Genomic DNA, 22,814 nt, shown 5'->3' with positions numbered 1-22,814 from the left:
AAGAAACTAGAGGAAAGAGTCCAAAGGGAGAAAGCGAGAGCCCCTCCCCAATTTCCCCGCCTCTGATCTCTGCACTGAAAACAAAGAGATGCGGGTCGGCCAGGGTAATAATCCCCGCAGAAGCCAGCCTTCCTTCCCGGTCTCCCCGCACAAAGTGGGCAGCCCCCTCCTCGGGTCTTTCGGAGGCTGGCAGACACCCAAGGCACTGCCACCGAGCGGGGCGGAGCTCGGCTTAGCCGAGGCCGGAGAGGACGAGTAGGAGGCGGAGCTTGGGTGGCTCCAGGCCAAGGCTATGGCGGCGCCGGGCGCTGCGGGCGGCCGGGCTCTGCTCCGGGGCCTCTCCCTGTTGGTCGGACGAGCGGAAGCCGGCTCCGTGTCCCGGAGCTTCTGTAGCAGCGCCGCCAGGTAAGGGAGCAGCCCCAGCGGCCCGTATTGCCCGGCAGCACCCCTCGGGTGTTCTTGCCTTGGGAGGAGGAGCGGAAAGGAAGGTGGGGTCAGAACCGGAGGCCGGGCCTGTCGGCTAGCCGAGGCGGCGTGCTGGCGAACGTGCCCGGGAGCGGGTCGGCACACCGGGAGCTCCGCCCGGCGGGGGAGGAATGGGAAATCCTGCCGGCGAAGATTGTTACAGTTTCTGCGGGGGTTAGATCCCTGGGCACTGCGCGTTCCGCCTCCTCCGCTGCTGCCTGCCTCCGACCCCGGCCCGGTCACGGTCCCGCTCTCGGTCCCGGTCACGTCAGCGAGAGGGGGGCGGGGGATGTGGGGCTTTGTGAGAGGGCGCTAGCTGAATCTGGATCTACACTTCTCCAAGTTCCCTTCCTTCCAAAGTGCCTTTTGTTGAAATATACCGAATTTAAGACGTTCAAATCCACGCACCTCGGAGTTAGTTCCTGGGTTAATGGAAGTACCAGCCCTTACTTGGGTCGTTTCTTACTACCTTCTGAGCCCCAGCCTTAGAACAGGGTCTGGTACACAGTGGGTAATGAATAAATATTGAATGATTGGTTTATTAATAAGGCAGAGCACATTTTTGACTCCAAATCCCATTAGTGAAAAGAAAATGAGCATGTTTTTAGATGTAGCTATATTATGTTTAGTATGTATTATATCGGTTTATATAGATTTACTTGAGGACAACACTCTAGGATAAAGACTTTTATTGTTTATGTTCAGTCGTGGCTGACCCTTCCTGACTCCATTTGGGGTTTTCTTTGCAAAAATACTGGAGTGATTTGGTATTTCCATCTCCAGCTAATTTTACAGATGAGGAAACCGAGGCAAGACTTGCCCAAGGTTATACACTTAATGTCTGAGGCCAAATTCGAATTATAGTTTTCCTCTGACTCCAGGCTTTTTCTATTTACTGCCACTCGGTAGTTCTGCTAATTATATATATATCACTGACTCACAATAGCCCTGTAAATTTAAGTAGTATTACTAGCACTCCCCCTCATTTTACAAATGAGGAAACCTAGCGGGGAAAGAGATGAATTCATTTGCTGGGAGGGTTTACTTTTCTTTGTTCTTTCTTTTTTTTTTTCCAATGAAGGAGATCCGAAGAGAAAAACAAAGTAAACATTCAGTAATTGAAAGTGAGAGAGAGAGACAGACGGACAGACATAGATCTTCCTAATTCCAAGTCCAGAACTCCATCCACTGACTGGATTTAAGTAACCTGTTGTACATTTTAGGGTCATTGTTCAATTGTTTTCACTTGACTCCTTTTGAGGTTTTCTTGGCAAAGTGAACAGCAATTGGCAAAGATACTGAAGTGGGTTTGCCATTTCCTTCTCTAGCTCATTTTACAGATGAAGAAACTGAGACAAATAGGATTAATTAAGTGATTTACGCAGGATTATACTGCTAGCAAGTCTCTGAGGCTAGATTTGAATTAAGGAAAAAGAATCCTCTTGCCTCCAGGCAAGGCACTTTATACACTGCACCTCCTAGTTACCCTGAAGTAAAGTGTACAAAAATAGAAATTAAAACAAGGTAAAAATTAAATAGTTGATTCTTGAGTCTTTAGAAAACTCCTGGTGTCTCTTGGATAAAGGAATTAATGTGAGACCTGTGCTTTGTGCTTTGACAGTTTAAGTGGATTGCTGATTGGAGATGAGTGACAGATGGGTGAAGGAGATAAAATAGGAATAATTGCTACAATTCAGGTGGGAGTATCTGAACTAGAGTGGTGGTCATGCGATTAGGAAGAAAAGATAGTTTAAGGGGATTGGTAAAATCAACTTCATTTGGCAACTAATGCTCTGTATTGGGTGAGTCTAAGATGATCCTATGATTGTAAAAGCCGAGATGAGTGGAAAAATGGTGACCCCTTGAGAGTAACAAGAAAGTTTGAAAGGGTCAGGCAGGAGATTTTGGGGAAATACAATGTAACGAAATCTGTTTGCATTATAATTCATGTCTGTTCAACTTGTCTCACTGTTCCACCCAAGAAAGAAAAGGGCTAAAGGCTCAATCACTGTTTTCTGCTCAGGAATACAGATTTTTTTTTTTTTTTAAACCCTTAAAGTGAGCCTGGGGCAGCCATCAGGTGATCTGGGATCTCTGGGTAAGTGTATGTAGGAAGGATTTTCCCATTAGTACCTATGTTGCATCTGCTCTGGGTTCCCTGTTATCAGCCAACTTGGCTCAGAAAGAGAAACATTGGAAACTCACCCAGAATGAGGGGAGTGGAGTGGGTAATGATAATAATAATAATAATTATTTTATGTACTTTATTTTACTGCCTACTGATGAGGTCAGAGTAGCAATTCCTAGTTCAAAATACACATATGACAAATTCACAAGGGCTTTCTCTGTATCACAGATAACTTTATTTAAGAGAAGACAAAGTGAGGGGGTAAATAGGCACCAGGATGGTAAATATGAAACAGATTTAGGAAAGCTATAGTTAGCTAGGAAAGAGATTTGGAAGAAACCATTAAAGGAATATGCCATGAGGTGTGAATACACTATTGACTGGCAATCCAAATTCATAAAATAATTTAGCAGACTAACCAGAGTTAACTATAGTAAGGAGAAAGACACCATCAAAGGAAAGGTGCTATGAGGAGGGAGAGTATCTCTTTGCCAGCTTAGTCCTGAAAAGGATTTGGCAAAGATCTTCGTCCTAAGCACCTCTTTTATAGGGGAAATATGACCTTGGGGGTTTCTCAGGAGAGTAAAGAACGTTCCGGGAAGAATTGGATAGCTCAGTAGGAGGGATCAAGGAGGAGCCAGGTGGAATTCACCTAGCTAATCAGGGTTCTAACCTGTCTGAAGATATGAAGATCTCAATGGTTGTTAAAAGATTGTCAGAAATTGGAGGAATAGATAATGGAGGCTGATAAAGAGTTCCATCCTTTCATCACTGTTTAAAAACAGGATAATCTGGGATTTGGCTATGCCTGATAATAGCAGGATGTGTTTTTTTCTGATAAGGGAGGAGAATAAGCACATTTCAAAGTCCATATTACCTACTATGTGCTAGGCACTGTGCTAAGCGCTGATTTGATTTTTACTATAGCACTGAGAGACAGATGCTGTTTATATCATCTCCATTTTACAGTGGAGGAAACTGAGGTAAACAGATTTTTAGTGACTTGTCCAGGATCATACAGCTAGTAGGTATCTGAGATCAGATTTGAAACTCAGGTTTTTTTGATTTCAGAACTTTGCTCTTTTCATATTATGTAGCTATCTCTGCGTAGTTGGGAAATAAAAATCTAACTTTCTGATTGATCATCTAAATACAGGACATAAAAAGGCTTATTGCAAGTAGGTCCCATTACAGAGTATTATGTATTCTGATGACTTTGAGAGAGATTCCTAAAGCATCCATAGCAAAGTCTTATATCTATCTCATTTTGTTTAAAAGAAAATGACATATTTACAAATAACTGCTGGTGAATCCAATTCAGAATCAGAATGTCAGAATTAAAATCAACAAGCATTCATTTATCACCTGTTGTGTACCAGGTCCCAGTGTTGGACATTAGGGATAGAAAAAGATGAAAATCTCTGTCCTCAAGAACCTAACATTTCATATGAGGAAACACATCTGTTTACAAAAACCTGTACAAAAATTAACAAGAAGTATGAGGTATTAGTTCCTAGAGGAATAAGTCTCAGAGGTTAGTACTTGAGCATCATTTTGAAGGAAGCTAGGGATTCTAAAATAAGTGAGGTAATATATCCCAGGTATGGAAGACAGTCTGAAAAACACACACACACATACAGAAATGACAGATGTTGTGTTTAATGGGTATACAGGAATAAAGTCTATTTGTCTAGACCCCAGAGTGAAACAAAGGGAATGATGGTAATTGAATCATTTATTTGGCATTTACTTCATGCAAATTGCTAATTGTCTTTTCTTTGAATACAAAGTTGTATGAAATATTCCTTTGAGGAAAATCTCTAGGATTAGAAAAGTTGTTACAGCTCTAAATTGAGATTTAGCTCTAAATACTAGATTGAGCAGTTTGTATTTGATCCCTGAGGAAATATGAAACTACAGGATCGCATTGAATAGAGGATGATCTCTGATTGAGAATTTCACCCTTGCAGCTGTGTGGAAAGAACAATGAAGGGTCTGTAACAATAGTGAGGGTGATGGTAATGAGGTTCAGTGGTAGAGAAAGAGAAGAGTGTGAGAAATGTGGTGGTAGAAATGGCAAAAAGTAACCACCATTGCATTTCTCACACTCTTCTGCAGCTGCTATGTGTCAGGGACTCTGCTAAGTGCTGGGGATACAAAGAAAGGTAAAAACAGACCCTTGCCCTTGAAGAGCTCACGGTCTGGTGGGGGAGGGGATAACAATGTAAACAGCCATATTATAAATGTTATACATACAGATTAATTCAAACATAATCATAGAAGGAAAATTTTTTCATTGTATTTGAGTGAGATTTAAGATTCCAAAGAGCAGTAAAGGGAAAGATAAAAATTTTCCTTATATATCACTTATATTGTCAGGATAAAAGCCTGAGGGGTGAATGGTTTATTCCAAAAAGCAGTAAAGGGAAAGATAAAAATTTTCCTTATATATCACTTATATTGTCAGGATAAAAGCCTGAGGGGTGAATGATTGAAGGTGGGGAAGGAGGATGAAGAGGTAGTTACAGCACTGATGTTGGGAAAAGTGGAGCATGTAGCATATGGTCCAGCCTTTGTTTTCTAAATTGAAGATAGAAATGGACTTTTAGTTCTAGTATCAGCTGATTCTTCTGAGAAGAAAATTGGTATGGCTTGGGAGGTGAAGTGCCAGAAGACAACAAAACTAAAACAAAAAACCAAATAAGAATTATCTGTAGAAAATGTATTATTGAAGATGGATGGACAAAAGACAAACCTGTTGGGATCCTGAATGGAATTAAGTATCTTAAACTGTGAAATAGAGTTCTTATCTGGGTTAAGCTGGCCCAGGCACTGGGGCATCCAGCCTGTTTGGCCAAGGTTCAGCACTGGTTGCTGGGAAGGGTGGGGAAGTGGGACTTTTATTACAGGTGCAAGATTACTAATGTGGTAAGGAGGCTCCTGAAGTCTTTACAGAGGACACTAACATTAATGAGGACTAGGAAAAGCCTCTTGTAAAAGGAGGAGTTTTAGTTGAGCCTTGAAGGAAGTCAGGAAACAGCATTTTGAGGAAGGAAAGAATTCTAGCCATGAATTGATATAGAAAACTTCCTGCTGATTTGGAATCAGAGACAAGTTCCTTCTATCTGGCAGATACCTACCTAGAGAAACTAGGGCAGTCTATCAAGATCATTATGATTTGATATTTGATTTATGTGTTGTTGAGTTCTCCCTAAAGTCTCTTGTTGGTTAGTCCTATTGATCCAATTAATTCAATAATTTATTATTAACAATTATTATTTATAAATACATCCTATCCCCAAGACATACATATTAGTGCCCTCCTCACACATCCCCAAAACCAAAGCCAAGCAAAACAAGCAATTTCCTGAGTGACTCTTTTACCATAGTCCTACTTTCATCTCCTCTCCACTCATGGATCTCCCAGCTCCAATAGGTGAGTCTTACCTTTCTTTTATTTTGACTCAGGCTTCCACATAGTTTACCAGTAGCCCATCTAGCTTTCCCCTTTCTGCTCCCTGTTATAGGAAACCTATCCCTTGCCCTTCCCGTGATAATTTAAGCTTTTTGAAGACAATGAGTCATTTTTCTTTGTATCCTCAGAGCTTAATACAGTGCCTCCCACATAATAACATTTACCTGCTTATTGACTTATCAGCTCTTTTTCCATTGTAAAAGTTTAGGGGACTCTTTCAACTATATTACACTGCCATTAAATCTGGCTAGTTTAGTGACTATATACATTGACATTAGTAGAAGGTATCTTCCTGGTTTGAAATAATTAATTCTCCCCCCTTCTCCCACATTAAATCATTCTTTCACACAATTAAGACTTTTTTCCCCCTCAGTTTGGCCTTATGCAAAATTGTAACCCAGAGAGATATTATCTTTCTGCCATCCCCTTGCTATAATTACTTATATAATTAAACAAAATCACTTAGTAATTTTTGCTTGTGGTGGATCAAGGCTAACAATAGTATAGTTTCATCAGTACTCTGCTTTGATACTACTAATTTCATTCCCAACTCTCACTTCCTTTCCCTTGGTTGTTACAGTTTGGAAGTCAAAGGCTGAAGTGATTGTTTAAATGAGTTTTCCTTGGACAGTTGGATTATGGCTGGGAGAGAGTGGCTTGCCTTAAATGTTTCCACAAGCCTGTATTTGAATTTGGCAATAGTTCAGGTCTCCATTGGATTTTCAGTAATGTATTGATTAGCCTGGATATCTCTTTTCTGTGACTATGTAACCCTGGATTGATCCATTTACTTCAGTTTTCATTTAATGGATACCATTGAATTCCAATTGTATTTTTTTTTAAGCTTAATCAAGTAAAATAAATCCATGTATTTGCCATATCCAAAAATGTTGTCTCGTTCTGCTTGACTCCATCATGTCTCTGTCAAGAGATGGGCAGCACGCTTTATCATCCAGATTCCTTTTTTTTTTTTTTTTTTTTTTTATTTAATAGCCTTTTATTTACAGGATATATACATGGGTAACTTTACAGGATTAACAATTGCCAAACCTCTTGTTCCAATTTTTCACCTCTTACCCCCCCCACCCCCTCCCCTAGATGGCAGGATGACCAGTAGATGTTAAATATATTAAAATATAACTTAGATACACAATAAGTATACATGGCCAAAACATTATTTTGCTGTACAAAAAGAATCAGACTCTGAATTATTGTACAATTAGCTTGTGAAGGAAATCAAAGATGCAGGTGTGCATAAATATAGGGGATTGGGAATTCAATGTAATGGTTTTTAGTCATCTCCCAGAGTTCTTTTTCTGGGTATAGCTAGTTCAGTTCATTACTGCTCCATTAGAAATGATTTGGTTGATCTCGTTGCTGAGGATGGCCTGATCCATCAGAACTGGTCATCATCTAGTATTGTTGTTGAAGTATATAATGATCTCCTGGTCCTGCTCATTTCACTCAGCATCAGTTCGTGTAAGTCTCTCCAGGCCTTTCTGAAATCATCCTGTTGGTCATTTCTTACAGAACAGTAATATTCCATAATTTTCATATACCACAATTTATTCAGCCATTCTCCAACTGATGGACATCCATTCAGTTTCCAGTTTCTAGCCACTACAAAAAGGGCTGCCACAAACATTCGTGCACATACAGGTCCCTTTCCCTTCTTTATAATCTCTTTGGGATATAATCCCAGTAGTAACACTGCTGGATCAAAGGGTATGCACAGTTTGATAACTTTTTGAGCATAGTTCCAAACTACTCTCCAAAATGGTTGGATTCGTTCACACCTCCACCAACAATGCATCAATGTCCCAGTTTTCCCGCATCCCCTCCAACAATCATCATTATTTTTTCCTGTCATTTTAGCCAATCTGACAGGTGTGTAGTGGTATCTTAGAGTTGTCTTAATTTGCATTTCTCTGATTAATAATGACTTGGAGCATCTTTTCATATGACTAGAAATAGTTTCAATTTCTTCATCTGAGAATTGTCTGTTCATATCCTTTGACCATTTTTCAATTGGAGAATGGTGAATTCCAATTGTAACATGAGGTAAGAAATTATTTCAGTCAAACTTATTCTCTCAAGAATTTGCTGATAACTGCTTTTAGTCCTTTATATTGGTTTCTGGCTTGTCTTTTATGTTAGAATAAGGATGGGTTTTTTTTTCAAGTTATATAATAGTAATTATTTTTAACTTTAAAATGTTCAACATACTTTAACTCATTTGCACATATAATAATATAGCTATCATTATATAATACTTTAACATTTGCAAAATACTTTACTGATATTAGCTCATTTGATCAAAATAACCCTAATGAAAGAGGTACTATTATTTTCTCCATTTTACAGATAAGGAAACTGAAGTTGAGTGAATTTAAGTGACTTGTCTAGGGTCACACAATTAGTAAATGCCTGAGGTAGGATTTGAATTCAGCTCTTTCTGATTCCAAGTCCAGCTTTCTGTCTATTATGTTCTGTAGCTGCTTTCAGCTACTGCCAGGTGAACTTGATATTGCAAGTATGATTATCACAATTTTACACATGTGGAAACAGACTCAGAGGTTTAATGATGTGTCTTTGAATGGATTAAGTATTAGGGTTGAAAATTTCTGCCATGGTCTTTATTAAGAGATGTAGATTGGTGATGAGGTTACATATATGTTAAAATTGCACATAATTTTTTTTAAAGTGTTGGTGATGGTATTTCCTAGGGTAACATCCTTTTCTCTGTGATTCACATAAAATTATTTTTCCTGTTGAATCACTTTGTATGTCTCTTTTTGAAGGCTGAATAATCAGTCTTCTATTTTTGGTAATGGACACCCTATCAATTGAAGAGGTCGGCCAAAAGAATAATACAGGAAGTAGAATTGTGGGTCTTAGGTGGGAAGGTACAAGACAGTGTGTTGATGCTCATTAGTTTCTCTTTTCTCTTGTAGGAGCAGCAGAGAGAAGAGATTCCACCTTCCAGAGTCCACCACTGTCTTCCTCCCTTCCCACTGATCCCCAGCTTTGTATTTTTGTTATTGTTTATTTCTTTTAAAGTAATCAAATAAAACTGTCAGGAATTTAATTTTTTCCTGATAGATATGAGTGTAAAATCTGATTCTGATTGTCCTGGAATGTGAATTAAAATATTATTTTATCTCTTAAAAAGGGACCTTTATTTCATTTGACAAACCTCACCACACTGCTCATTTTGATTCTCTTTAAACAACACAGCAACAGAAACCAAACATCACAGATTTTTCAGCTATTTGAATGAAATAAAATGTTTTCTTAGGTTTGTTTTCTGAGTTTTGAGGATCTGATAGAACACTGTAAATAAACCATGCTGAAACAATTCTTTCATTCTTTCATGAAATAGCAATCATTTGAAATAATTTTAAAAACATAAATTTGAGACCAAAATTAGGTCTATTTATTTTTATGAGTGGCATTGTCTTTAAATTCAGGATTATACTGATAACTTATTTTGACCATTATCATGGGAAAATGAGGTTTTTGTTGTGTCTTCAAGAAACTAAGTCATTTAATATTCAAGAATTCAAACAAACTTTTTTATCTGTGTAGTGCATACATCAGTGAACTTGGGAGTCAGGACAGTGTAAGTTAGAATCCTGTGTCAGAGACTTATTAGCTTGACTCAGGACAAGTCATCTAACTCTTGTCTCAGTTCCTCATCTGTAAAAATGCAGAAAATAATAGTATCAACCTCTCACAGTTGTTGTGAGTATCTAAATTGCAGGGTTATAGTAGTCAAATAACTTTCTTAGTTTAAGCAGGTTTATAAGATAATAAACATTTATTAAATATATCATTTGTCAGACACTGTACTAAATGCTTGGGATATAAAAGAAGGCAAAAGACATTTCTTCTCAGAAAGATTACTCTGTACATTTCATAATGGCCTAGTACTGATCCTGAAATTGGACAGAATCAGCTATCTGAGTTCAAATGTGAACTCAAATACTTGTTGTATGATCTTGGGCAAGTCATTTTACTTTACTCAGCTTTAGCTTCTTCATCCATAAAGGAGAGATAATATGATTTCCCTTCCAGGCTTGTTGTAAGGGTCAAAAGAGATAACACATGTAGAGTGCTTTGCAACTTTTAAAACATTATGGAAATGTGAGCCATTGTAATTCCAGACAGTTGGATTAATCACAGACTTACCATGGTGGCTTTGCTCAGAACCTGCACCACTCTCAGAAAGTGCTTGTCCTAGTGAACAAAGGTCTGGAGCATCATCTTCATCCTTGAATCTGGGTTCCTTTTGTTTGTGGTTCTACATGGAGTAGAGAAGCTGGAAAAACTTCTCAGTTGTAGATGTGGGTACACACATGCACACACACACACACACACATCTCATATATTAAAAAATGTGCGTGTATACACATACATCTATAAATCCAGGCAGGAAGTATACACTTAGATGTATGTATGTATATATAATATATGTACATATATATTTTCTTATGTATATGTAATATACCTATGCATGCAATATACATATAGTAAATCACATAAGGAAGTATATATATACACCATATATTTCACATGTACACACAAATGTGCATATATTACACATGCATGTGTAATAAATGAATATTCATATGTGCATATATTTACATACACCCATGTGAACCACTTGCCTATAATATATCATTATATTTATATGTGTGTATATATGCATAACTATATAGATAATGCAATTATATATCATATATACATTAATGTATTATATATATACATTATATGTGACTTGTAATACATATGTATAAATATATGTATGTATACACATACATTTATATATATATATATGTTTACACACATATATGCTCCCTGCCTTTAATAAACTATGGTGTGTATGTTATTTTATACATGTGTGTATATATGTTTACACATATATATATGTTCCCTGCCTTTAATAAACTATGGCATGTATGTTATTTTATACATGTATGTGTATATATATATATATATATATATATATATATATACATGTGTGTGTGTGTACTATTATATTATAGCACATACATAATAATGCAAACATACACATGTATACCTCCTGTCTGCTTTCCTAATAAATCATGGAAAATAAGAAATACTTTACAATTATACATAGTGACAAGTCTAAACACAATTTATAAATAGAAGATAGGCTGCCAAAGCAGAAAAGATGGCCTGTGATAATTATGGTATAACATTTTTAATATTCAGGTCACATGTTATCCATTTTAAATGTATTGTAGATTTTAGAACATCTTGATTTAAACTTTCTTCTTGTTAAATTGCTTTTCAATTTTTCTAGCACTTCTTATCCAATCTGGGCTTTATTTGTGTTCTTGACTTTATTGAATACTGGGGTATTGAATTCAGTTGTTTTTTATTTGTCCTTATCTAGTATGATCTTGAGCAAGTCACTAAATCTCTTTCAGCCTGTTTCCTATATGTTAAAAAAAAAAAAAAAAAGGAGAGACACCAGATGATTTCTCATCACCAATCTAAATGATACCAATTCTAAAATGATAATCCTTTGATGTGATGTCTTACTGCACCAGAATTGGATGTCAGGCTCCTTGCCATCAGGAACCTCAGCCTTCTTGCCACTAGGACCCATAGGGCTTCCAGGCCTGTGTCCCTGACGAGTACTTTTTGGTGAGACAGAGCTAATCCAAGCTAGGTCTCAATCTTGTTTTACTCAGCAGTAGGATTTCCAAGTACATCGACCCACCACTCCATTTTCTCTAGTAGAGCTTTTCCTTTCTTTCTTTGTATCTAATCAGCATCTGCTATTTTTTGCAGGGTGGATGGAATGTAGGGAGAGTCTTTTGGTTAGAGCCTTGAAGGGCTGGGCCATCTTTGAAAGAATACATTTCATTCCTTTCCTCCTTTCTCAGTTTGATCTTATTGGGCCAGGGAAGAATCCTTAAAGGGGAATAATGATATAGTAAGATTATTCTCAGGCCCGAACCTAATAGTCAGCTTCTATTTCTGCAGCAGATTCTGTTGAGGCTGGTCTGGGAGGGGCTCTGATTAAACACTTTAAAAATCTGAATTTTCTTTTGTTAATTCATGAGCATTTTAACCTGTCAGTCTTCCTCACCACCTCACTATCTTTTTCTCTCTCTCTGTTTCTTTTCTTTTTTGTCTCTTGCATGCAGCTGTAATTGTTCTTACATCTGGCACATCATTTCTTTCATTTTTAAAATGTGTCTTGATAATACTCTTGCCAAGCAGACAAAAACAAATTGTGGGTTTTCATATCAAATTGCTATTTCTTTCTCTTTTTCAAGATACCATTATTAGACCTTAGAGCTGGAAAAACTCAGATACTTCAATTTAATATCATTTTTACCAAATAATAACAGCTGAATACCAGAGAATTTCTGACTAACTTAAGGTTCCCAGCTAGTCAGTACCAGAGCCTGGATTTGAAAAAAGGTGTCTTGATTCTCATCTGGGTGGTTTCTTTCTGTCTATGATTTAGAAAAAGTTTACTTGGGAATTAAATGTTAATTTCTTTATAAGTGAGTTAGTTTTTGTTATCTATGCTGCTATACAGTTTCCATATTTGCCTTTTCCTTCTTTAGTTCATTCAACAGATAAGCAAACTGAGGCAAAAATACTGTCTGAAGCCAGAGTTGAACTCAGGAAGATGAGTTTTCCTGATTCCAAGCCCAGTGTTCTATCTACTGCATCTCCTAACTTTATCTCCTACTCAGTGCATATTTATCTATTATTAACATTGCTTTCAAACCAGTCTCTGCAGCTGTTATTTGAGGAAACAATATCTTCCAAGCACCATTAATAGAGAAAACAAGATACCTAAAAGAAAAGACGAGTTTTTCACAAACCCATCCATTCAAAACCACTACATCTCCTCCCAAACCTCAGGGGATGTTTCCTAGGACCATGAACCCAAGACCCACAGAATCCCCACATTCAAGTCCCTCTTTCCAGCTTACCTCTTAACAATGATCATCCAGATTTCTGCAGTGTTCATGAATTCTTATAAAAGCTCTTAAATAGCTTTAGTTACTTTGAAAATAAAATTCTTGACACTATTATCAAGTGATTCAGTGTTAGAAATGTATATGGGGGACTTTGGCCAAGATGGCAGAGAGGAGGGCCACAGCTGCATAAGCTCCGCGTTTTCTCTCAGAATCCATTTCATGACAAGCCTCTGAATGAATGCTTGACTGAAAAAAAACAAACACAAATAGTTACCAAGAGAAGATATCCTTGAAACTCTGCAGGAAAGGTCTGTTTTTTCTCGAGGGCGGGGAAATTTTAGATCAGGCACAGGCTGAGGGCAGCAGAAGCAGCGCGAGCTCAGCAGGCAGCTCACAGCCGAGCAGACCGGAGGGGGGGTGGGGTGTGATCTCAGCCTTCTCTGTGGAGAGAGCTTTGCTACAGGATTCGATACTTTGCCCTGGCAGCAAGTCAGTAGCCCAGCAGAGAAGCTAAAAACACGGGGGTGGGGGGTGGGGGGGTGAAGAATACAACTCCAAACAGCTGGAGTCTCACCGGACCCGGCCACCCCTCCCTCACAGTGTCTCAGCATGCTCTCAGAGTCTCAGAGTGCAGGTGCAGCACAGCCATGGCTGTCCTGTTAGGGCCTCGTTGCAACGCCCCCTTCCCTCCTCCTCCCTGCCCCCTTCCTCCTTTCCCCTCCCCTCTGTAGTCTGTAGAGGAAGCTCAGTAACACCACCCAGCCCAAAAAAGAAAGCAGATTCCTTTTGGGGTTTCTTTCTTTTTTTCTTTGCTAGTTTGTCTTTGATTCTTCTCTGACAAAATGAGCAAAAAATTGAAAAGGACCTTAACCATTGACAGCTTTTATATGGACAGAGAGCGGACTCTAAACCCTGAGGAGACTAAAAACAGACTGTCTCCAGGTGAATCCCCACAGGAGGAGATCATATGTTCCTCAGCACAGATGAATCTCATAGAAGAAATTAAAAAGGCTCTCACAAGAAAGCTAGAAGAAAGATTAGAAAAGGAGAGGGAGACTTGGTAAGAGAGTCTGGAGAAGTCATCCCACTCACTTAAAGACAGAATGGATAAAGAAATCAAATCCTTGAAAAATAGGATTATTGAACTGGAAACAGAAAATAGCTCTCTAAAAAATAAAATTGGCAAAATGGAAAAAAATTCCATAGAACAAAACAACTCAATTGGACAATTAGAAAAAGATATAAAAAAAGTGAGTGAAGAAAATACTTCATTGAAAATCAGATCAAACAAATGGAATTGAATGACTTAAGGAGACAACAAGAATCAGTCAAGCAAAACCAAAAAAAATCAAACAATGGAGAAAAATGTGAAATACCTTCTTGGGAAAACAACAGACCTGGAAAATAGGTCTAGGAGAGACAATCTGAGAATTATTGGACTCCCAGAAAAATATGATGAAAAAAAGAGCCTGGACACTATTTTCCAGGAAATTATCAAAGAGAACTGCCCAGAAGTCATAGAAACAGAGGGTAAAATAGACATTGAAAGAATTCATCGATCACCTACTGAAAGGGATCCTAAAATCAAAACACCAAGAAATATAGTGGCCAAATGCCAGAACCCTCAAACGAAGGAAAAAATACTCCAAGTGGCTAGAAAAACCCAATTCAAATATAGAGGAGCCACAATAAGGATCACCCAGGATCTAGCAGCATCCACATTAAAAGATCGAAGGGCCTGGAATATGATATTCCGAAAGGCTAAGGAACTCGGTATGCAACCAAAAATAACTTACCCAGCCAGAATGAGCATCTTTTTCCAGGGAAGAAGATGGTCATTCAACGAAATAAGCGAATTTCACCTATTTTTGATGAAAAAACCAGAACTTAACAAAAAGTTCGATCTACAAATATAGAACTCAAGAGAAACCTAAAAAGGTAAAAAGAAATCTTGGGAACTATATTTCTGCTATAAAGATGTATAAAGAATACATGTATACCTTGTTCTAGAAACTAGAGGTGGAAAGGACATTGTACCAGAAAAAGGGTAAAGTGGGGGTACTACATGTCACAAAGAGGCAAAGGAAACCAATTATATCTGAGAGAAAGAATGGAGGGGATGATACATTAGAAGATACATTAACATCTACCTTGTTTTTATAGTGTGGGGACCACCTGGCCCTTTCCATCTTTCCTGCAACTAAACCCTCGTAGATGTTAGCTTCCCTATTGGAATGTGAGCTCCCTGAGAACTAGGGCTGTCTTGCTTTTTTATTTAACACTTCAATGTCTAGTAACTAACTGAAACGTGTTGTTCAGTCATTTCAGTTTTGTCTGACTCTTTATGAGCCCTTTTGAGGTTTTCTTGGCTAAGATATTGGGGTAATTAGAACTCCAGATTTGAACTCATGAAGATGATTCTTCCTGATTCTAGGCTACCTTGTTACTCCTATGAATTATTATTAGGCAATAATTTAATAAATGTAATTTTTCATTCATCATTTTCCTCGATCAAAAGTCAGCATTAGTTTTTACCTACCAGAGCTGTTGCTGTTTTGAGAGTTACTATGTTGTACCTTTGGAGTCTGAAAAGGTAAATTTAGCTTTTTGTGCTGTGAAAAGAGAGTCTCTTGTGGTGAAATTACATATCATCGTTAGACTAATTCAATAGTGATGCATTAAGAAAACTGCTTTAAGTCAGTGTATTTTTATTTTTAAAAAATCACACAACATATTATCTCACAGAATGGTATAAATGATTCATATTATTCCAAATTAATTGATGCTGAGCTTGCACATTATATATTGCTAATAGTAGATTAAGTTTAAAATATTTGAATTTGCCTGAAGCTACAATGCATTGAACCATGTATAAATAGAGCCTCCAGTGAACTGATAGGAAGTATAGGGACTTTTTTCCTTTACTTTCTATTAGTCATAAAGCCCTAAAATCAATTTAATTTTAGAACATCTACAATTAAGATAGGATATTAAAACAAGTGAATTACATGCTGAACAATATTGGCCTGGAACTTATTAGCAAACAAAGGGATTTTCCATTAATTTCTAAGTTCATTTTAGGAGAGAAAGTTTTGATTTGTTTGAAAAAAAATGAAAGGATTAGCCAGAAAATGAAATAGCTACCCTACTGTTGAAAGTCAGCCACACACTTAATTTCTGTTTATTTTAATGTAATTTTATTTGCTTGAAGGCCAAGCATGTAAATGAAACAAACAGCAACAGGATTGCCAATGGCTCAGGGAGAGCTTTGCATGATCTGTTCATATCAATCTTGTTGAGAAATAACTCCCAGATCAAAGTCTCTCTTTGTAGCCCTTGAAGTCATCACCCAGACTTCTTGATATTGATGATAATCCTTTTAGAGGCCCCTCAGTTTGATGACCCGCCAGTGTCTGAGCCTATGCTGGATGTCAACCTCACAGCCTTTTTAAATAAGACAGTTTTCTGAGCTAATCCTTTTAGAGGCCCCTCAGTTTGATGACCCGCCAGTGTCTGAGCCTATGCTGGATGTCAACCTCACAGCCTTTTTAAATAAGACAGTTTTCTGAGCTAATCCTTTTAGATAAAAAAACAACAAACAAATAAGTGTCATTACTTAGCTATTTACTTTTTTCCCTCAATAGTATTTTATTTTTCCAAATACATGTAAAGATAGTTTTCAATATTAATATTATAAGACTTTGTGTTCCTAATTTTTCTTCCCCTTAATTCTTCCCTCCCCAAGACAACAAGCAATCAGATCTTTTAAACATATTTCCCCATTTGTCATGTTGTGTAAGAAAAATCAGACAAAAGAAAAAAAAAAACTACAAGAAACAAGAATTGCTATTTACTCTTCCTGTATTTTATTCAGGTGAACAACAAGCAAATTTTAAGTGCTAATGGGTACTTATTAAGAATTATACCAGGCAACTTTTTGATTATGGGGATACTCATAGAAAAATGAAATACGTTTTACAATTAATCAGTAAATATTTATGTTGGGCCTAATATGTGCCAGGCATTGTACTAAATGCTAGGAAAGAGGTAAAAAGGAAGAATTAATCCCTTCTTGCATTACATTTAAATTCTTTTGTCATTGTTAGTGAACATTTTTTTCCCTTTTATTTGTGACTCAAGAGAGATACATGGAGATTACATCTTTGAATACAAACTCAATGAGATTTTCTTTTATATAAAAAAGGAATAAAAATGCTTATTTTATTGTAATTGACCACATTAATTACAGGAATGCATGGTAGTACAGAAAAACAACATCCTAGTTAGAAAACTTCTGCTTTAAGAAGATATGGGTGCAGACGAAGCAGGACATGGGTTGCATGGTACAAACAAGTAAAACAGGCTTGTCTGATATTGGCAAGTCAAATTAGTAAGCATTTATTAAGCACCTACTATGTACCAGGCATTGTGCTAATCAATGCAAACATAAAAAAGGGCCAACACACATTTATACCCCCCCCAAAAAAAAATATCAACAGTGGGGATACAAAGAAAGGTCATTGCATACACAGACATATGTGCTCACACATTTTTTATTTTCAGGGTTTCCACAGGCAATAAACTGTAGAAAGAAACATCTGTTCAAACATTATTCAGCATATTAATTCAATTGTGTGATTTATTAAAACTAAGATGGAATCACTCAAATTCAAAATTAACTAATTTGCATTTTTGTTATTCTTTGCATACTTAATGCTGAAGTGACAAGCAAGGAAACTTTATAGAAAGATATAAGGTCATAGATGTGACAGTGGGCTAAGATCTAGCATCATCCATTGAGAACAACCAGTAGGATCCTTTGACTGTTTATAAAAGTAAACAGCTAGGCTGCATACATTCCAACAGTCTGTGGAGTGCAGATTGTTTTGCTTACCTGCATGCAAAAAGAGAAGGTTGATTTTGATCAAATTTCCTAGATCTGGGAATAGATTCCAAGTGATATCCCAAGAGAATAAATATATTTTTTACATTTTAAATTTTGTATATTTTAAATATATCTTTATTGAGATTTCTAGAGATAATTGCAAGTGAGCATCCTGAGAAAAGGGAATATATGTGTACATGGTCATGTGTTTTTATGTGTGTATGTATATATGTGTCTATTTGTATGTATATGGATACCTGTATATATCTCAATGTCCAGTTTCTTGCTACTACAGAAAGGGCTGCTACAAACATTTTTGCATATGTGGGTTCTTTTTGTTTTTTGTGTTCTCTTTGGAATACAGGCTCAGTAGAGACACTGCTGGATCAAAAGGTATGCACAGTTTGATTACCTTTTGGGCATAGTTCCAAATGGCTCTACAGATGTTTGGATTAGTTCACAACTCCACCAAAAATGTATTGGTATCCCAGTTTTCCCAAATCCCCTTCAACATTCATCATTATCTTTTCTTGTCATTTTAGCCAATCTGAGAGGAGTATAGTGGTACCTCAGAGTTATTTTAATTTGCGTTTCTCTGATCAATAGTAATTTAGAGCACCTTTTCATATGATTAGAAATGGTTTTAATTTGTGTCTGAAAATTGTCTGTTCATATTTTTTGACCATTTATCAGTTGGAGAATGAAAAAGCTCCTACTTTTGACATCTCCTGATGTAAAAATCATCTCCTGAGTAGAATCAGACCCAGTCCAGAATTCCTATACATGACATTCTAGCATTTATGACTGTGTATTTGCATAAGCTGTGCCCCATTTGTGATGTGTATGTGTGTATTATGTATGTATATATATATTTCCTCCTCTCATATCTTATACAGCTTTATCTTCCTTCAGTGCTCAACTCATGCCTCCTCCTATATGAGACCTCTCCTTAATTCTCCTAGTTGTTAATGTTCTCCCCTCACTAGAAATTATCTTCATTTACTTTCCATGCACTTCATGTGTATGTCTTTATGTGTTTATCTACATTCCTGTTATTTCTTCTTAATAAAATGTAAGCTTCTTGAGGGATGAGTTCTGTTGTATTTGTTTTTATATTTTGGACACTTAGTACAACAATAAATATTTCTTGAATGAAAAGCTTTTCAGACTTTTATGGATATTGGCCATTCCCTAAAATTTCTGCCATCCTTCAGAAATTCATGGGATTTTTGCTACAAAATATATGAGTTTTGAAATGATTTGTCAAGACATCTTACATATAGTTGCCACATAGTTGCCATATGTGACTATCTTCCATTGCCTTTACTAGCACCAATTATTTGATAAATAAATAAAATAACCAATTTGAATAGAAGTAGATGAAGCTCTTATAGTTTATGTTAGGTTATTGTTAAGTCTGCATGAATATACACAAGGGTGAAACCCATTCTGTAATTAGGGACATTTACCTTCATAACAAGCCTTTAGGGGATCTCAGATTAAGGGGGAGGTTGTATTGCTACTCCATTTCCAGGAATCTTGCCTCACTAGAACTTTTAACAATCTGCTGAAGCATCCTAGAGGTTTGTGGAGTGTTTAATGACCCAAAGAACCAATTCATCCAACCCCTTAGCTTGAAGTAGCTAGATCTACAGTTTTATGCAGGCCAGTATAACCATTATTAATAGTGGGCCTTCCCACTTACTGATATCACTTTTTGTCCATGCTCTGGTTATATTTCTCCTATAAGGTTCTTGATAGAGAAAATCCCAGTATCTTAGAAGCAGACAGTATACAAGAGATCTTTTAGTCCAACACCTACCTGGAAAAAACTCAGCAGTTCACCTCTCTTCTCACTTCATCCAAACAAAATGAATGTCTCCTCAGTCCACAGAACTCACTGCAGGAAGAACAACAAGAACTAACTTACAAAGTAATGCTTCAAAGGACTCTCTATGTCTTCCAGGGAAAAGGCTCTATGTCCAGAAGGAGAGTGATCAAACAAAGTCCAGTAAAAAAAATACACAAAAAACTAAGACCCCCACTAAAACTAAGATTGTACTAAGGCTTGAATATGTTGAACCCAATTGAAGGTCTAAGAAGATGCTGTCTGATAATAATAATAATAATAGTAGTAGTAATAGTAATAATAATGAAAACAAATCATACATAGCCTATCATAAGAAATATTAACATATTATATTAATTATATATTAATACATTAATTATAATATATATAATTATATTATGTGACATAATATATACTTAACATAATATATGATAATATTATATAAGATGACATTATATGTATTAAATTATAATATCTTGCACTTATACATAGCACTTTATTGTTTACAAAATGAATAGCCTTATACTACCTGAAGCTTTTCCCTAATAGGAAGATAATTAATGCTTGAAAAAGTAGACAACTTTAATCAGATACTGAATCAAATTTAAGGAATGGGGTAGAGTGGGGACATGTGAGAGACTAGGTACTAATAATGTTAATATCAGTAAATGACAGCCTACATTCTCAGACTAAGTAGGGATAGGGTTGGGGACAATTGTTAAAGTTCTGGATAGAGACCTGGGTCTGGAGTGAAGATACGAGTTCAAATTCCACCACAAATGCCTAGTAAATATGTGAATCTGGGCAAATCATTTAACCTTTATTCACCTTAGTTTAATCAACTGTTTAATGGGATAATAATAACACCTAGCTTCCAGGGCTATTGTGAGGATAAAATGAGACAACATTTGTAAACATTCTTAGCACAGTGTCTAGAAAATAGTAGGTATTATATTCATCCTCATTTTACCATTTGGAGTTTTAGCTTCTTTCAATGCTTAGTTCATGGTCTCTCTTAACTTTTGTTGTTATTGAATTGTTTCAGTCATTCCTTATTCTTTGTGATCCATTTGAAGTTTTCTTGGCAAAGATATTAGAATAGGTTGCCATTTCTTCCTCCAGCTCATTTTACAAGTGAAGAAACTAAGGCAAATAGGGTTCATAATTTGCCCAGAATAACATAGCTGGTAAATATCTGAGGCTGGATTTGAACTCAGGAAAATATGTCTTTTTGACTTCAGACCCTGTATTGTAACCATTATGCCACGGAACAGCCAAGAACTTTGTAAATGCTAGCTGTTGTTTTAAATACATAAAATAATAAAGATAAGAACACCTGTTCTTTAGCCTAAGTCAGCAGTGGATTAATTCCTCCAGGGGTTGCCCTGTTCCAAACTATTTCCTTAATGAAATGGCTACTTCTCATATGCTGTAAGTGGAGAGCTGCCTGAATGAGCTTGTTAATTGAATTGATATTGTTAATTATGTGTTAAGAGGTGATAGGAATAGCAGCTGTTTTTAAAAAATTATTTGCAATAGAAAAGACTTGCATGGAAGTGTAACTGTATCCCCAATGGCTTAAAACAACACTAAGACTTTTGGGATGCTCTGTATTTTACAGTTATTTGTTTTGCTACACACCCACACTAGTAAGCTCCCTGAGGATTGTTTTAAACAGTGCTTAGCTTGGTATTCTTCACATAAGAGATGCTCAATAAGTGTTGTTGGAGTCTCAGGGGAACAAAAGGAGTATTTAATTCAACATGACAAAAGGTCAGCCAGACTTTGCTGAATGATATCTAATAAAGAGGGTATTATTACTCACCAATAACAATAAGAATCACTAACATTTAAATAGCCTTTATTGTACTAAATGATTTACCATTTTTATCTCCTGTGATCCTCATAACAACTCTGTATAGTAGCTGCTATTGTGATCCCCATTTTATAGTGGGGGAACTGAGGCAAATAGTATGTGTTTGAGGTTAAATTGAACTCAGCTCTTCCAGACTCTAGTGCTATGACCATTGTGCTGCCTTTTATGTTACTTCTTGTTCAGTCATTTCCAGTAATATTTGACAAATAATATTTGTGATCCCATTTGAGGTTTTCTTAGAAAATATACTAGACAGTTTTCTGTATTCTTCAGCTCATTTGACAGATGAGGAAACTAAGGCAGACAGGATTAAATGACTTACTCAAATAGTAGGTGTACAAAACCAGATTTTAACTCAAAAATTTTAGGCCCTACAATCTATCCACTAAGCCACCTAGCTGCCTATGGAAGCTGCCAATTCTATTTGTGGCTAATTCTCCCTATTAGAAATGTTTTCTAAATTTGTTTAGAGCCCAAACTTGTTTCTTTGTCCATTGTGCTCGTTATTCATAGATCATAGATTAATGACCAGAAGGGACTTTGGAGACCATTTACAGTTATCCCTTCCACATCATAACTTTCCTTATCACAGTTTTGATATATCTTAGTCAGTGTAAAACATTAAATGGGAGTTTTGGGGGAGTTCTGCAGAAGTTGCAGACACATGCAAAGGCCAGCAGATGACTCAGAAAAAGTTGCAGAAAATATATGTATAGTATTATATGATATCAGCATCTTTTATCTTTTAACACCATAATAACCCAGACTTCTGGTATGAAAGGAGAGCCAAAAAGTTTTATGGAATTTTTCCAAATTGCAGGGGATACTTTGCTCCTAACTCTTGTGTTCTAGAAGGGATAATTATAAACCCAAACTTTTGTTAAACAGAGGAGGAAGGTAAGGAAAGTAAAAGGAAGAAGGAAAGTGAACTGGTTTGCCAAAATTACTTAGTAAGTAACTAAGATCCACTTACTCAAACAGCAGTGCTTTTTTCACTTTACCATGAAGTCTCATTCTAATTCTGCCTTCCGAGTTCCATTCCAAGTTCTAGTATTTCAGGTGACAGCCATTCAGATATTTGAAGACTGCTATTGTGTTACTCCTGAGTTTTTTTTTTTTCCAAACTAAACATCCCCAGTCTTTTAACCAATCCTTCTACGTC

General features: G+C 36.7%; 1 protein-coding gene across 1 annotated transcript in view; it reads left to right on the top strand.

Annotated features, from left to right (window-relative positions):
• Window positions 1-221: 221 nt before the first annotated feature.
• MTHFD2L (methylenetetrahydrofolate dehydrogenase (NADP+ dependent) 2 like) overlaps window positions 222-22,814 on the top strand; it is a 127,206-nt gene continuing 104,613 nt past the window's right edge. The window contains exon 1 of the mRNA XM_023505699.2: window positions 222-405. Coding sequence (XP_023361467.2) covers window positions 293-405 — 113 coding nt within the window. The 5' untranslated portion in view covers window positions 222-292. The remainder of the gene's footprint in view (window positions 406-22,814) is intronic.

The sequence above is a fragment of the Sarcophilus harrisii genome, chromosome 6 (assembly GCF_902635505.1).
Source record: "Sarcophilus harrisii chromosome 6, mSarHar1.11, whole genome shotgun sequence".
NCBI lineage: Eukaryota > Metazoa > Chordata > Mammalia > Dasyuromorphia > Dasyuridae > Sarcophilus > Sarcophilus harrisii.
The sequence above is the reverse complement of the archived record's forward strand: the minus strand, read 5'-3'. Positions and strand labels throughout refer to the sequence as shown.